General features: G+C 48.3%; 1 protein-coding gene across 2 annotated transcripts in view; it reads right to left on the minus strand.

Annotated features, from left to right (window-relative positions):
- The window catches only part of LOC118792947 (huntingtin-like), a 40372-nt gene that overhangs the window by 10555 nt on the left and 15122 nt on the right, over positions 1-14695 (minus strand). For both annotated transcript variants that reach the window (XM_036550825.1, XM_036550826.1), the window contains 33 exons: positions 14465-14583; positions 14200-14311; positions 13722-13859; positions 13082-13240; positions 12681-12778; positions 11886-12025; positions 11729-11792; positions 11166-11266; positions 10939-11085; positions 10720-10840; positions 10183-10325; positions 9769-9920; positions 9165-9367; positions 8616-8742; positions 8347-8474; positions 7919-8029; positions 7695-7772; positions 7257-7480; positions 6640-6718; positions 5980-6141; positions 5704-5759; positions 5343-5491; positions 4453-4589; positions 3900-4016; positions 3571-3693; positions 3211-3449; positions 2828-2970; positions 2084-2291; positions 1851-1992; positions 1291-1470; positions 958-1134; positions 431-507; positions 201-339 (listed from right to left, as the gene is read on the minus strand). In XM_036550825.1, the coding sequence (XP_036406718.1) occupies positions 201-339; positions 431-507; positions 958-1134; positions 1291-1470; positions 1851-1992; positions 2084-2291; positions 2828-2970; positions 3211-3449; positions 3571-3693; positions 3900-4016; positions 4453-4589; positions 5343-5491; positions 5704-5759; positions 5980-6141; positions 6640-6718; positions 7257-7480; positions 7695-7772; positions 7919-8029; positions 8347-8474; positions 8616-8742; positions 9165-9367; positions 9769-9920; positions 10183-10325; positions 10720-10840; positions 10939-11085; positions 11166-11266; positions 11729-11792; positions 11886-12025; positions 12681-12778; positions 13082-13240; positions 13722-13859; positions 14200-14311; positions 14465-14583 (4493 nt within the window). The remainder of the gene's footprint in view (positions 1-200; positions 340-430; positions 508-957; positions 1135-1290; positions 1471-1850; positions 1993-2083; positions 2292-2827; positions 2971-3210; positions 3450-3570; positions 3694-3899; positions 4017-4452; positions 4590-5342; positions 5492-5703; positions 5760-5979; positions 6142-6639; positions 6719-7256; positions 7481-7694; positions 7773-7918; positions 8030-8346; positions 8475-8615; positions 8743-9164; positions 9368-9768; positions 9921-10182; positions 10326-10719; positions 10841-10938; positions 11086-11165; positions 11267-11728; positions 11793-11885; positions 12026-12680; positions 12779-13081; positions 13241-13721; positions 13860-14199; positions 14312-14464; positions 14584-14695) is intronic.

The following is a 14695-nucleotide window of genomic DNA, read 5'->3' on the forward strand; positions in this document are numbered from 1 at the left end:
CATTAGGTGTACAGCGACTATCCTGGAACTGGTTTCACTTTTTTCTCTCATAATCATTGGGGTTTAGATTCCAAGTCAGCTGGCCCTAGCTATCAAGGATATGATGTATATATAAAATTCATTTGACTGATTTACACATGCTTATTGTGCCCTGGCTGATGCTGACAGAGACAGCCGTTCCTCAGAGGTCCGATTCGCACCTTGTCTGCAGTGACACTCTCGAGGGCAGGGGGGGGATCCCCGTCCAGGGGATGCGAGGTGACAGGAGGGGACGGGCTGCTCGTGTCCTCGGCCACGGTGGCTCTGAACCTGTCCAGCAGGGAGTAGAGCCGCTGGTGCCTGAGGGACACACAGGACCATAAGCACGGGTGTTCACGGTTTTGCTTTTCATTCGAGAAGCACAGGCAACGCTGCAGTATGTACTGTGTACCTCTGAGCTAAACCGCTGCTTTGGAGATATTCCTGAATTCTGTCCAGTTCATCCAGGGGTAACTGTGCTATGCTGTTCTGTTAGGGGAAAAAAGACATAAGATAAATAATTAAAATGCATCAGGGAGCAGGCCATCTCTACCCACTGTCAAAGAGCATAGATTTGTAGATAAGCAATGCAAAAACACATCCAATGACCTATAATTATTTAACTTGTCACAACAGACAAAATGCATAACTCAATATTTTTCACTTTGTAAATTATTTTTAAAACAGCCACTGTTCCTTTTTACTTGCCATAATGGCTGCAAATCAACTGCAACTTTCATTCATCCCTTGTTCAGCTACCTTGACCTTCTTATAGACCGTGATTATTTATGCTTATTAAACAAATCAATAACTTTATCTATACCATTAAGATGATAAATCAGTACAATGAAAGGGCTCACTATCCCAGCCCTAACAGCAGAGCTGTGACTCCTTCCACTACCCTGGCTGGCCAGGAGATGTGCTAGCAGTGCTGTGTACCTGCAGCGTCTCAGCCAGCAGCATCTCCACCCGCCTGCAGGCCAGGGTGTCCACCATGCGCGCCAGCACGCGGAAGGGCGTGTTGATCAGCTTGTCCACATACAGTATCAACAGCGCCCCCGACTGGCTGAGGTGGATCCCCTCCAGACACTGCAGGGTCTTCTTCAGAGTGGTGGGCTGCTCGGGGGGAAAATTTCAGAAACGTCACCACGCCATCCACCGAAGCACGTCCGCCAAAGTGAGTGATGTAATTCATTCTCAAAACGTCTAATGCTGTTCACAGTGGAAATACCCCCCACTGTGTCACAGCCTGCGTGAGAAGGGCTGACTTACGGCAGACAGGTTCTCGCAGCGGGACTGGATGGCCTGGATGAAGAGGCCGCTGGCCGCAGAGTTGCGGTGGACGGCGCTGATGAAGTCCTGCACCGGAGGCTCATGGGAGAGGCTGATCAGGTCCTGCACGTGGTTCACGATCAGCCAGGTCAGGTGCTCTGAGTCATGCAGGTTCTGGCACTAGGACAGAGGAACAAGGAAAGCAGAGAGAGACTTCAAAATCCCAAGGGAATCTGCCCCCTCACATTACTGTTAAGGGGTGCAGTGCAGCGTAGTGGTAAGGAACGGGGCTTGTAAGGTTGCTGGTTCGATGCCCTGGTGGGTCACTGCTGCTGTACCCCTGGGCAAGATACTTAACCAAGAACTGCCTCAGAAAATGTCCAGCTGTATAAATAGACAATATGTAAAAATTGTAACCTATGTAAGTCACTGTGGATAAGAGCGTCTGCTAAATGACAGTAATGTAATGTAATGTGCTGTTAATAACCACTTCACTGAACTGCCGCAGACACAAGGATTCCCCGTGGCCTTTTCCATGAAGCACCTGGCGCTAAGCTCACCACATAGTCACAGAAGAGGATGAGGGATCCTCTGCGCACGATCTCCCTGTTGCACACAGCCAGCCTGGACTCCGGCCGCTCCTCCTCCTCCCCGTCACCCATGTGAGGGCTCAGCAGCTTGGTGCTGGAGAGGCTGTGCCGTCTGAAGGAGCAAAGCACACGCACTGATCATTCCTGTCCCGTCCCACCCCCACGCCCCACCGGACACACCCTGCAGCGGAAGCGGACCCTACCGCGGCGTCTGGTGCACCTCGGACCACCAGGCGTAGTTGGTGTAGTTGATGATGAGGAGGACCTGGCACCAGAGCAGCACCAGGGAGGGGTGAGTGGTGATGAGGGACTGCACCATGCCGTTCAGGCCCTCCAAGGTGTAGAAGGCGCCCTCTCCTCCCTCTCCCTTCAGCAGCTTTGTTGCGGCTGCAGTGATCCTCCGGAACATACCTGGAAAGCACAGCACTCTCAGACCACAGACCCTCACTTCACAGTCCGATTCAACACTCATTTAGATTAGGATACAGTTGGTGCTGATGTATGCATACACACACACACAGACACGTGCACATACATTGTATTCTTTGGAGCAGGTTGCTCCAGATTACACTATGTACTTGACAGGTAAGATAAGCTCAGGTCACCTTTTGGTCCATTTTAAGTTAACAAGCCTACAAATAACATACTGTTATTGTAACAGCTGAAACATACCTTCCCCATCAAAGGTAAATTTTTATTACATTCAAAAATATAGCTGCATTTCATTGTTAGAATGGTAGAAACCTATTCAGAACTTGCGCAGCAACCCACAGACCACCTCAGACGTCATTTTAGTTGAATACTCCAAGGAAAAACACACAATGTAACAGCGCCTAAATGGACTGTCACAGGCGAAAACCGGTTTCAGAGCCATGTAAATGCAATGTTGCACCGTCACTCTTGCACAGAGCTAATGAGGACGACCTGCAGATTCCAGCTTTACACACCGGACTTGAAGATGTGGACGAGGCACATGAGCAGAGTGCCGAGCTGCTGGCAGTAGAAGGTGTGCTGCTGCTCGCTCATGTCCACCTTCACCTGTTTGGTGGAGATCTCCTCCAGCAGAACCCCCACCAGCTGCAGCAGGAACCTGCCAGAGAGGAGGCTTTCAGCATGCCCCATTCAGAGCCCTCCAGAGATACACTGCTCCTCATCCTCACTGTCAGAATCCACACATTAAACCCACAGTAACCTGCTACCTGCATTTGAACATTTGAATGAACAGCACCAAGTTTGCATTCCATTTTAATATCAAGCCAGTAAGAATTGCTCTCTTCCCATTTCAACACAATCAGTGCTCTCCCTTAGCAAAGGCCGGCAGGCAGCCCACCTGGCTAGGGTCTCCTCTGGGGGGCATTTCTGTGACTCCCCGTTGACACCCTCCTCGGAAGGAGGCGTCTGGAGGCTGTCGGCACGGAGGCGGTCTATGGCGAGGCAGGAGAGGAGGTAGGGGGACAGAGAGAGCTCCTGCACGCGGGAGAGCACGATGTCTTCGGTGGACTGGGACACCAGGACTCGCAGCACAGCCAGGATCCCCGAGACCCACAGCTGAACTGTGCCCACAGAGGACTGCAGGAAAATACACAGGAACGCGGAGTCACTCAGTCAGGAGTGGAACAAACTGATCTGCAGTATCATGATATCCACACACATCATGGGCGTCTTGCTTAGAGACAGGATGAGGACTCACCATGGTGGCTGGCGTCACAAACATGCTCTTGAGCAGCATGTCAACAGGCCTCAAAGAGGAGGGAGCCACCGTCTCAAACAGGCTGTTCAACACCCCCAGGGCCTCATGGGAATCCAGGAGCACCTGCACAACAGGACACACGCTGACACTGGCAACACACGACCCTTCATCTACAATTCAAGCCTCTCAATAAATCCTGCTTTACACGTCACTTTCAGCACTCCAACAATTACATACTGCTGTGTACTGAGTTATACCAACAACCGTATTCCTTCACCTACTAAAACAGAAAGAGAGGGTAATGGCAGTGAGGAGAGCAGCCTACTCACCTGCTGCTTGGCGATCATGGGCAGGATGATGTCAGCGATCTGGCGGGACAGCCTCTTCCACTTGTCCTCGTTCTCCTTGTGACACTGCTGCAGCACCAGGATGAACATCTCCAGCACCTGCATGGCAGAGGCACTCTGTGTACTACTGTTTACTGCTCTCTCAGTGGTTACATGAACTCCCCACGGGGGTCAGGACAGAGAAATCACTGGTCATATTCCAATGCAGACTGAAGACCCACCTTTTACTTGCTTATTTTACGTGTAGTGTCGAGTGTGTTTTGGATTCTGTGATCTAGGGGCTGACGTATGGTAGTATACCTGGCTTCCCTAGTCTGGTCAGGTTAAGTTGTGGTAGGGCTTGAATAGTGTTATGCTTACACTCACTGGTCTGGGAGTGTTCTTGGCCTGGTCTGACACTGTTGCTCATTCAACTGGAATGGACACACTTATGTTCTATTGTGCTGGAAGTCGCTATGGATAAGAGCATCTGCAAAATGAATGTAATGTAATGTAATGTACTTCCACCATGCACCAAGACCTCCGCACATCGTACCTGGTGGTGCTGGATGAGGCGCAGCAGCATGGACACCACCACCTCCTTCTGTGTCTCCAGCTCCCGGCCCGCGTCCGCCTTGTTGGAGCCGCGCAGCACAAACAGATCGTGCACGATGGGCTGCAGTGCTGGGATAGCTGGGGGGGGGGGGGGGGGGGATTGGGGGGGCAGAGCAATTTCATTCTTCATCTGCTGTAAAAACTGCCTTTTCACAGAGCTCATCAGTCTCAGTAAGGCATTCACCATAGGGAGACTATCAAACTGCAGAGAGAAGTGGGGAAATGTATGCGTGAAAAATGGATGAACCCAGAGGAAATCATCTTAGGAGCCATGAAAGGGAATATGGAGCGCGTCCAACAGCGCTTCTCGAGGAGCCTCACATAAATGTTGTCACGGGACAGTAAGCAAATGTGAGGCAATTACAGACTGTTTGAGATGATACAGACTGTATGAAAGCAGACAGGCTTTCCTGTAGGCCTACCACTCTGATCACCATCAGAAGCTGCGTTAAAGAAAAGCCACAGAGAGCTGTGCTTCAGTGCATCGTGGGCTCTGAGAATGTTTCTGCCATGCTGGAGCCCCGCAGACAGCGGAGGCACTGCTGCCAATCCCTGCCCACGTGACTCCTCTTTTAAACAGTACAACTGTGTGTGCACCTCATGGAAAAGCTTATGCGCGTCCTGCATTCCTCACAACGCTGTTTCTCTGAGAGTCGTTATAAACGCCAACAGCAGCCTTCAAACCTGATGCTGCTGACAACAGCTGCAGACCTCAGGGATTGGGGGTGAAATCTCTCTTCTACTGGCCTTCTGGCACACTGACAAATGAAGTGGGTATTATGTGTGGTAAGTGTCAGATAAGTTAGGCATGTTAGGTAAGTTAGGCCCTACCGTGAGTGACAGCCTTCCTGCCGCTGGCCATAATGCCATCGCAAAGTTGTATGATCTTAGGGATGCTGATGATCTGTTTGGAGTGGTAGCGCTCATAAGAGAGCAGGACCAAGAAGAAGAAGATGTTGGGGACAATGGCCTCCGAGTCCCTGCAGCGAATGAAAAGCACACATAAGTATCAACGTTTGCTTGCTTCTTCAGGAACATGAACATCAACTGCATACAGCACAGTAACCGTCATCCACATAGCACACTGATAGATCCAGTACTGAGGATGAACGTAACATGGCACAACACCATCTAAAACTTAAATTGAAGGGTCTATCTGATCATGTAGTGCTGCGGAAAGGTGAGATTTTACCTGAACTGCCCCACTTCAATGTACTCAAACTGCTTCAACACAAACCCAATGAACACCTGCAATACACAAGTGATGGCAGGTTATATTTAAATGACTGTGGACTGCATTTCAATTTTATATAACAAAGAGCATAAAACAAGTTTTCAGATCACATGACAATACAGTCCATTAACAGACTTTACCGGGCCCCAAACGTATTCAATGTAAAATGAACACATCTGCTTACTGTCTGTGTAGAAGAGCTGAACAGTAATGAGAATAAGAGAGGGGCCTGACCTGATCTGAGTCCAGCAGGCAGTAGTTGACCCGCAGCTGCACCAGCTGGGCCAGCAGATCCAGGACCTGCTTCTGCATGAGAACTGAGGTGGTGGTCGTGTACTGCTTCAGTGCCTTGATCACCAGCGGCTCGAACAGGCGGATGTGGTTGTGGATAGCATTCTGAACACAGGGTTGAAAAGCGTCTTAACACACAGCAGTTCAAGAAATATTTACTTAGCTATGTGGTATACTGAACAAAACAATACCACTTACTGACCAGAGCACTGAACTGAATCTGATCTTATCTGCTTTACAATTACTATTCTTACAATTCTTACAATTAACTGATACTACATATTACAAAGAGTGAACATGGAAGTACTGAACCCATGGAAATATTAACTGAATTTCTGCAAAATAAATTACATGCACCTTTGAATGGCCCAGCCTGATCTGCAACCCAGAGCTAGCCTTTAATAATTTAACTGGTATATTAATCATAGCTTGAGGAACAGCCTCACTGTTGAGCAAAGTGTTCTAAAACATATCCATCTGCAGCCCAGTGCCAGAACTAATGATCTACTACATTAGCATCCAAGACTTGGCAGGTAATTCCTTACTGGCAGATTCATTACTGTAATGCTTGGGATTTAGTGTACTGTGGTTGGATAAGGCTACCTTATCCCCTCGATGGCGGGTGACGTTGGTGATACTGGATCTCAGCTGGTGGGACACTTTCTGCATCACATCAAACCACCTGTGGGTCAGAGACTCAGGATCAAAAATTTGCCTAAGGGTCAGCAGTGCAGAAATGAGAAGGTGAGAGCAATGATGTTCCTTTTCACACATCTTGGGAGTGTAGCATAGTGGTAAGGAGCAGGGCTCGTAACCAAAAAATTGCTGGTTCAATTCCCCCTGGGACTGCTGTACCCTTAGGCAAATTGCTTAACCACAATTGCCTCAGTAAATATCCACATGTATAAATGGACAAAACTGTAACCTACGTAATTTGTTCTGGATGAATGCTAAATTACAGCAACGCAATGTAATCTCATTCTCCAGCACGTGTGTAGCATGTGCTTTCTCACTGACAAACCACTTAGGTCCTCCTACAATCTTCTACAGCCCTTCTGCAGGGGAAGTATTTGTACAGCAAGTGATCTGACACAGGGACATCTGAGGCACTACCACTCCTCCACAGGGATGATGGGTGCATGTTCAACACTCCAAGAACACAGTAAAATGGAGCGCAGTGGCACAGGCAGCACAGCACAGAGGGGCTGCGAGAGTCTCACCCCGACGCGTCCTGCTCCTGCTCCGCCTGCACCATGTTGCGCAGGCTGGCGTCGGCCAGCGCCTGGGTGAAGTGGGTGTAGGGGGCCATGAAGCAGTAGTGGTAGAGCCCCGGCCGCAGGCTGGACGAGCCCAGGCGCAGGGCCTTGCCCTGGGACTTGCTGGGGTTGGACCAGGAACCGTCGTACTGAGACGCGAGGTTGGTCCCAAACAGGGTCTTCAGCAGCTGCGACACGAACACAAAAGCACAACAAAAGTCATAAATCACACAAAATCATAACCATCGGAAGAAAAGTGCAACAGAAAAACCCATAAAAAATTAGATTTAACGACGTCTCATTTTTGGCTGACAAATAAGAATAATATGCAAACAAATCAAACATCAAATTCTGTAATGAGGGGAATGAAGAAGCAAACCCTGGTGAGGCTGTGCTACTCACCTGCTGAACACAGACGGTGGCCATGGTGGGCTCTCTGGAAAAACACGCCTTCAAGTATCCCAGGATCTCCTCTACACACTGCCAGTCATAGTCCACAGTAATACATGTTTATTACACTGTAAGTTTAAACTCATTTCAAATCAGTACCAATGGTCATTAATGGGTTTTTAAAAAAAAAAAAAAAAGACATACACAATACACAAGACAAAGTATTGCCTCCTCACCTTTCCAATGTCTTGCAGTGTGGCCAGCTCCAGCAGTTGGGACAGAACATCCAGGGCTGACCTCAGGAAGCTGCCAAACTTCTCATTGGCATTGTGAAGGTCTAGTGTTACCTGGGCAACACAAACAAGGCTATTACTGTGACCTACTGTGACCCTGACATTCTGTTCACTAGAGGATTTTAGCCTCGGGTAAAGAAAAAAATTAAGCTGTATCAAAAAATTTAAAAATTACCCTAAAGTCAAAACTCAACATAAAGTAAACAATGTATTACAATGTGCTGTTAAGACAAAATAATTTTCATCTCTCCCCCCTTGCCATGGGCCTTTGAGAGTGCCATAATGTTCTCATAATCGGCTGTCACAGTCTAAACAGGTCCACTCTCAACGTAGTTTGAGCAGCAGTGGTGTGACTTTCACCGTCAGGTCACCTTGTAGTTGGCATGCGTTGCCTTCAGAACATCGTAGAGCTTCAAATAGGGGGGGAGGTGGTAGAAGCTGCCCAGAGAGGTGGACTTGTTGATAGTGGTGGTCCCTGTGCTCTCTGTTGGTCTGGATGCTAGGAAACAGAGTCAGGTCCAGATAATCAGCTCTGCTGCACAACTGAATATAAACCCATCAAAACAGCATTTGTATGTAATGCAGTCACTGGAAGGGCAAGTCAACGTCACGTGTGCTGCACTTAGCGGTGACACCATACCTGGATTGCCCTCACTGCTCTTCTTAGGGCTCATGGGAGTAGAGCTTGCATCTGCAGCCTCCTTCTCCTTCCCTTTCCTTCTGATGGGACTCAGGGAGGGCGTGTTGGCCAGAGAGGGGAGGGTTGCCTATACAAAACACATTTCTATGGTAGTACATGTAGTATTGTGTAGCAATGTGTTTTTTGATTCTGTGATCTTGTGATTGATGTATGGTCGTATACTTGACTTTGTTTGTCTAGTCAGGCTGCACAAATTACCTTGGGACAGGGCTGGAATAGTGTTATGCTCACACTCACTAGTCTGGAAGTGCTGTTAGCCTGGTCTGACATGGTTGCTCATTTAACTTGCATGGACACACCTATGTTCTACTGTGCTGGAAGTTACTCTGGATAAGAGCTAAATGAATGTAATGTAAACATACAGCGAAGGTGTTGAACAATATTAAAATTGAGACAGCACATTTATAAACACCATGAATTTGGGTGGTAGTGTAAGCACCAGCAGGTTGTGTGATACTGATGTGAGAGCAGAATCTGCCTGGTGGTTACCTTGACAGCAGGGCCCGGGGCTACCTCGTCTACCACGTGGGCACAGATATTGATTATCTTGAGCAGGTGAGAGAAGAGCTGCTCTACCAGGACGACCACAGAGCGGTCACCCAGGGCTGCCCACAGCTCCTCCTGCTTGGTGGAGCCCGTGTTAGCCTCCTCCTCCCCCGTCCAGGGGCTCCTCATACACTTTGGAGCTGCAGCTGTCAGGACAGGAGGGGAGCTGTGTCAGTGTTGGGAAAACGTTCTGTGAGCAGTACCCATGACAGGAGAACGGCCCATGAGTGGTCTCAATGTCAGCACATTTTATGAGCAGTCTCAGTATCAGAACAGCCACAAGCAGTCTCAATGCACTATTTGAGGAGAACAGTCTATAGGCAGTCTCAGTGTCAGCAGAACAGCCTATGAACAGTCACAACATCAGGAGAACAGCCTATGAGCAGTCTCAGCCTCAGGAAAACAGCCTATGAGCAGTCTCAGCCTCAGGAAAACAGCCTATGAGCAGTCTCAGCCTCAAGAGAATAGCCTATGAGCAGTCTCAGCCTCAAGAGAACAGCCTACGAGCAGTCTCGGCCTCAGGAAAACAGTTCAGAACGGTCTGTACCTGCGAGGAGGTTGCCAGCCAGCAGAAGGGCATCCTGGTGTGCAGACAGATCAAGGGGGAACCAGGCAGATGAGAGCAGAGACAGCACTATGTTGGCCATGCCCACCATGCAGCTCCTCCTTGCTTCCTCCCCGGAGCCTGGAAGGGACAGGCTACACATACCATAGACACATCACGTTACAGAGATACCCAGGACTGCACCGAATGGATGTAATGGATACATCACCACTGATAAGTCACTACAAACTATGCTGACTATCCACAGAACATACATGTGTATGTTACAACTGCACAAACCATAACATTGCTGAAATATCATTACATACTACACATTAATGAAAGCTGTACACACGCAATTAAGGAATAAAGGGAACGGTGGGATTTAGTACAAGCCAATATCGTCTGGATGGGTACCTGAAAGAGCGAGCCCTGTTCTTGTAGAGGCTGGAGCGCACCGGCTGGCTAACTGAGCTGACGTACCCACAGTGCCAGCCCACACTCCAGGTGCACACTGGGAATGCTGAAGACAGGAGACACAGGGCCTCACAGCAGCCAAACTGCAAGACACAATCCCACCTTGGTCACTCACGTGCCAGTTGCTCATCACACTCCATCACCCACCAATTCACTATCAACTTGCCACCCCATCTTATCCACAAATTACAAGCCAGAGACATTTGTGAAACCTGTTTTACAAGTACTAATGGAAGCAAAGGTAAATGTCAATCTTGTTCACGGTTAAATGGCACTGCATGCAGCCTGCATGTTTGCTTGTGATGGCAGTGCACAATAAGCCCTGTGCCTTGCTCTCCCAGCCCAAAATATGACAACAATGAATTTAAATGAAGCACAACAAGATGTGGTTTTTTGCTGAGAGCAGGTGATTGACAGGCAGTCGACTGGGGGCATTCCCCAGCAGCAAACGGGCTGGGCAGGCACAGAGGCGCTCACCGTGAGAGCTCTGGAGGTGGAGGAGGTGAGTGCGTGGGACACAGCCGAAACCACCCGGGACAGGTTGTTCTCCACAGTGACATCCGACGCATGCGGAGACATGCTGTAGCCTCTGTACGTCCTGAGGGAGAGAGAAACACGCGTCATCTACCTTCTATACACGCCAGCTGGAACAGGAGTGTGGGGACAGAATTGGTGGCATTGTGGTGAGAGCTGTACCTGGTGACGGTGCTGACGGTGAAGTGAGAGGGGGGCTGCGTCTCGTGCATCAGCAGCTGCAGATGCACGCTGCTCTGATCCCTCGCTATGGACACCACCGGGTCCGTCTGGCCCTGATCACAGTCGTAGAACAGCCTGGAGACCAGCCTGCAAAACGCACAGTCCAGTTCAGCGTCTCCACTCGCGCTGCCCCATAGCAGAGCCGTGACTGTGGACAGCGTGCGTACCTGCTAACAGTGCTCGCAGCCACATGCCGCACCCGCGGGTCCTCGTCCCCCAGTAAGGGTATGACCACATCATTCAGAACCCGATCCTGCAGTTTCAGCAGCTAGGCAGAGCAGGAGACGTCAGCAAAAGCTCACACGGCTACTGACAATGGGTTCATTACCCAACAAAATACCTGACAATTGCGATATATATACACATATACACTGTCACTGACAAAAACACATATATATGCAGAGAGAGAAGGACTACAGAATTGCATTGTTTGTATATGCATTTATAGTTTAGCTTTACAAGTTTTGTGTTTAAGGCTGTAACATTTTATGCTGTTTTCACTTTCAGTATTTGAAAGTACTGAGACAATCGCAGCAAGTATGGTTGATATGTCAGTAATGTTTGTCATTGGTTGACTGAATGACTTTACACTCATGTAGGTTACTCTAGACAAACAATAAAGTGAAAGCATTCTGTTCATACTGGAGTGGGGTTCTTTTCTGTAAGAAAATCTGGCATGCTTAAAATATGCTAAACACTACAGCAGCCAGTGTCTGAAGCCAACACTAACCTTTGTGTAGTGGTGGTCCCCTTTGTGCAAACAGTCTGTATTTCTCTCCAGGTAACTGACTAACCTGTGGAGCAGAGAACATGATTGTCACTGGGGAAGCCCAGGTTCAGGGACTGTGCTGAACGGGAGTGCAGCGTTTCAGTGGCATAGCTCCTACCGAAAATCCAGCTCTCCCAGCGTCTCGAGCAGCTCTGTTCTCACTAGCCAATAGGAGCTTTCCCTGAGTGTCAAGAGGTCGATAATAAGCTTCAGGCCCAGCTCGCTGAAGCTGCTGTTGCAAAGGGTCATGATGCAGTGCTGGAAAATACAAGGAAACCACACTCAATTTCCCTCAGTGCGAAGCGCAAAACAACACCTCATCACTGACAGCAGCTCCACAGCTAAGAACTGCTCATCATGAGACTACACATTCAAAGACTAACACTTCATCTCCAAAGGTAGCATTTTCTTTAACTAAAAGTAGTAAATACATCCTACTAATTTTTAAATCAGACACAGTTAGGAATGCTACAAAAACACAGTAAATACCCACATAATTGGTTTCATGAAAAAAATATTTCAACCGACCATACATCTATCAAGTGTCTATATCACACGTAAGACAGATATGAAAGGAGGGCATGCAAGCAGCATGTCCAACACGTCCTATATTAAACCGCATTAGCCTGCAAAAAAGCCACCTGTCAGCTGTGCGATCACAAGACATTGTGTGATTTGTGTTCAGGCATATATATTAAATCAACCTCCGCCTCCTATCCAGAATGCAGCCCAAATGAAACAAACTGCCGCCGCCTGCTAGCTCCCTGGCTTGCAGTGACCGTGATCACCGAGGAGTTATGAGTGCTGACACCGGCAGGGAGCAGCCTGGGATGCAGCCAGGGTCTGAATGTGACGCAGAACGGCAGAGCAGATAAACGGCCGTCGGACAGGCCTGCTGTGCGAGTGCGCTCACCCTCACAGCAGAGCAAGCCATCTTGCACGTAACGGAGGACTCATCCTTCAGGCTCCGGTGCAGTAAAGGCACACAGTCCACCAGGGAGACAGGGTTTCCTGAATTGCACAACACACACGCACACGCACGCGCACGCACGCACGCGCACGCACACACGCGCACACACACACACGCATGCACATACACACGCACACATACACAGACGCGTACACACACACACACACACACACAGACACGGACACACACACACAGACACAGATTAGAAAGCACGACTACATATATTTGTAAAACCTTTTTTAAACAAAAATTTAAGTAAAAGATCATAACCAACATCACTAAACAGTCCACATCTGACGGCAATTGACAATAACTGATTTTTATTTTCTTTGTACCAGACTAACCTGTTGAGCTTTTGACACTGGCCAGCCAGGTTTCAGCACTGAAGCGTGTTTTGTTGAGGATGGAACAGATTACTGTCCCACATAAGATTGCAGTAGCTCCGCGAATTTGTGGGTCTCCGTGCTCAATGTAGTTTAGTATGTCGGTAATGTACTGTTGCTCTAGAAAAAAAGCATGGTAGTTAGTTTATTATAAATATGCATAGATATTTGCTGTAGAACCACACCACTGTTACTTGTTGAAAACGCCTTAATGTACTACTACATAAATGTTCTTAAGTCAAAAAATGTTTAGGCCAAAAAGGAGTCTGAGAAAACAGACTGTTTGGCATTGTACTTTCCTTCCATCAACTTTTCTTTGCTGAATCACTTACAGAAAAACAAGAAACTGGCTTATTTTTCCGTTTTTGGAAGTTAGTTGCAACATCTGAATATAAGACCACTTTTCACCATTTCATACAAATTCTACCAAAAGTTCTAATACTGATGAGGCTATAACAACTATGGTTTAACACTACCAGTAGATCCTATAGGACTAAAAGTCTTTGTTTTAAAAAAACAAGGCAATGGAATTAATAGCATAATTTTCCTTTGAAGATTATTCATTGCCCAAAATGACAGCACAGAAAACTGTATCACGTACCATGTGGCTGCAGGCCCTCCAGAGGCTCCCGGTAGAGACTGCTGAAGAAGGCCTCGGGGTGCAGGGCAGCAGCAGCCCCCACGCAGCTCACAGCCAGAGCCTTCACACTCACACGCACCTCCTTGTCGGGCACCACACCTGCCGGACAAACGCCCACATTCATCACCAACACATCACCATATGCATCAGCCATACTCAAATACATCACCACATTCACCCACAACACTGCTGCTACACCAACACATCACCACAGTCACCCATGCAGATGCATCACCACATTCATTAACCACACTGCTGCTAAAACACACTGCTACAGTTATAACACACTGCTACAGCACTACTCTACTTTCATCAAGCACATTGCCGTTATTCAGTCACAGCAATACACTATCAATTGCATTGCTGTATATTGCTTGTTCCGCAGTAACATCAGAAAAGCTTATAGTGGAGTACGTGTTAAAATGGTGCACATCCTTACCATTCTTCTGCCCAGTCAGAAGGAAGGAGGCTGAGAGGAGGCGCACACAGTGGACCAGCGGTTCAGCTCTGCAGTCTGTGTAATGGCCGATCTCACCTTTTATCCTGGATGGCTGGTAAGAAACAACATTATATCTGAGCCTCACTAGTTTCCAGTTTTCTGCATGGTGTCTGAGAATGGTGTTCCCAGGAGCAGTACGTTGTATAATGGGAACAGACAGCGCCTGAGCAGGGATTGATTGGCTCCGAGCAGCCGACACGCTCACCTTGTTTTCAGGCTCTGCAGACTCCATCACCTCATCCTTTGGTATGAATCTGTCCACGCTGCTGTCGGAGGCCTGCCGACTGTGACCCATGCCTTCCATCAAATGAGGCTTTCGAAGGGCTGCAGCCAGCAGGAAAATCACAAACACAGCATGCCAGAGACACCAGTGTAATTGCAACTTGAATGAATGAATTTTCCAATGGCATTGGCAGATTTTTCTGAATGAATGCAA

This window comes from Megalops cyprinoides, chromosome 18 (assembly GCF_013368585.1).
Source record: "Megalops cyprinoides isolate fMegCyp1 chromosome 18, fMegCyp1.pri, whole genome shotgun sequence".
In the NCBI taxonomy this organism is placed as follows: Eukaryota; Metazoa; Chordata; class Actinopteri; order Elopiformes; family Megalopidae; genus Megalops; species Megalops cyprinoides.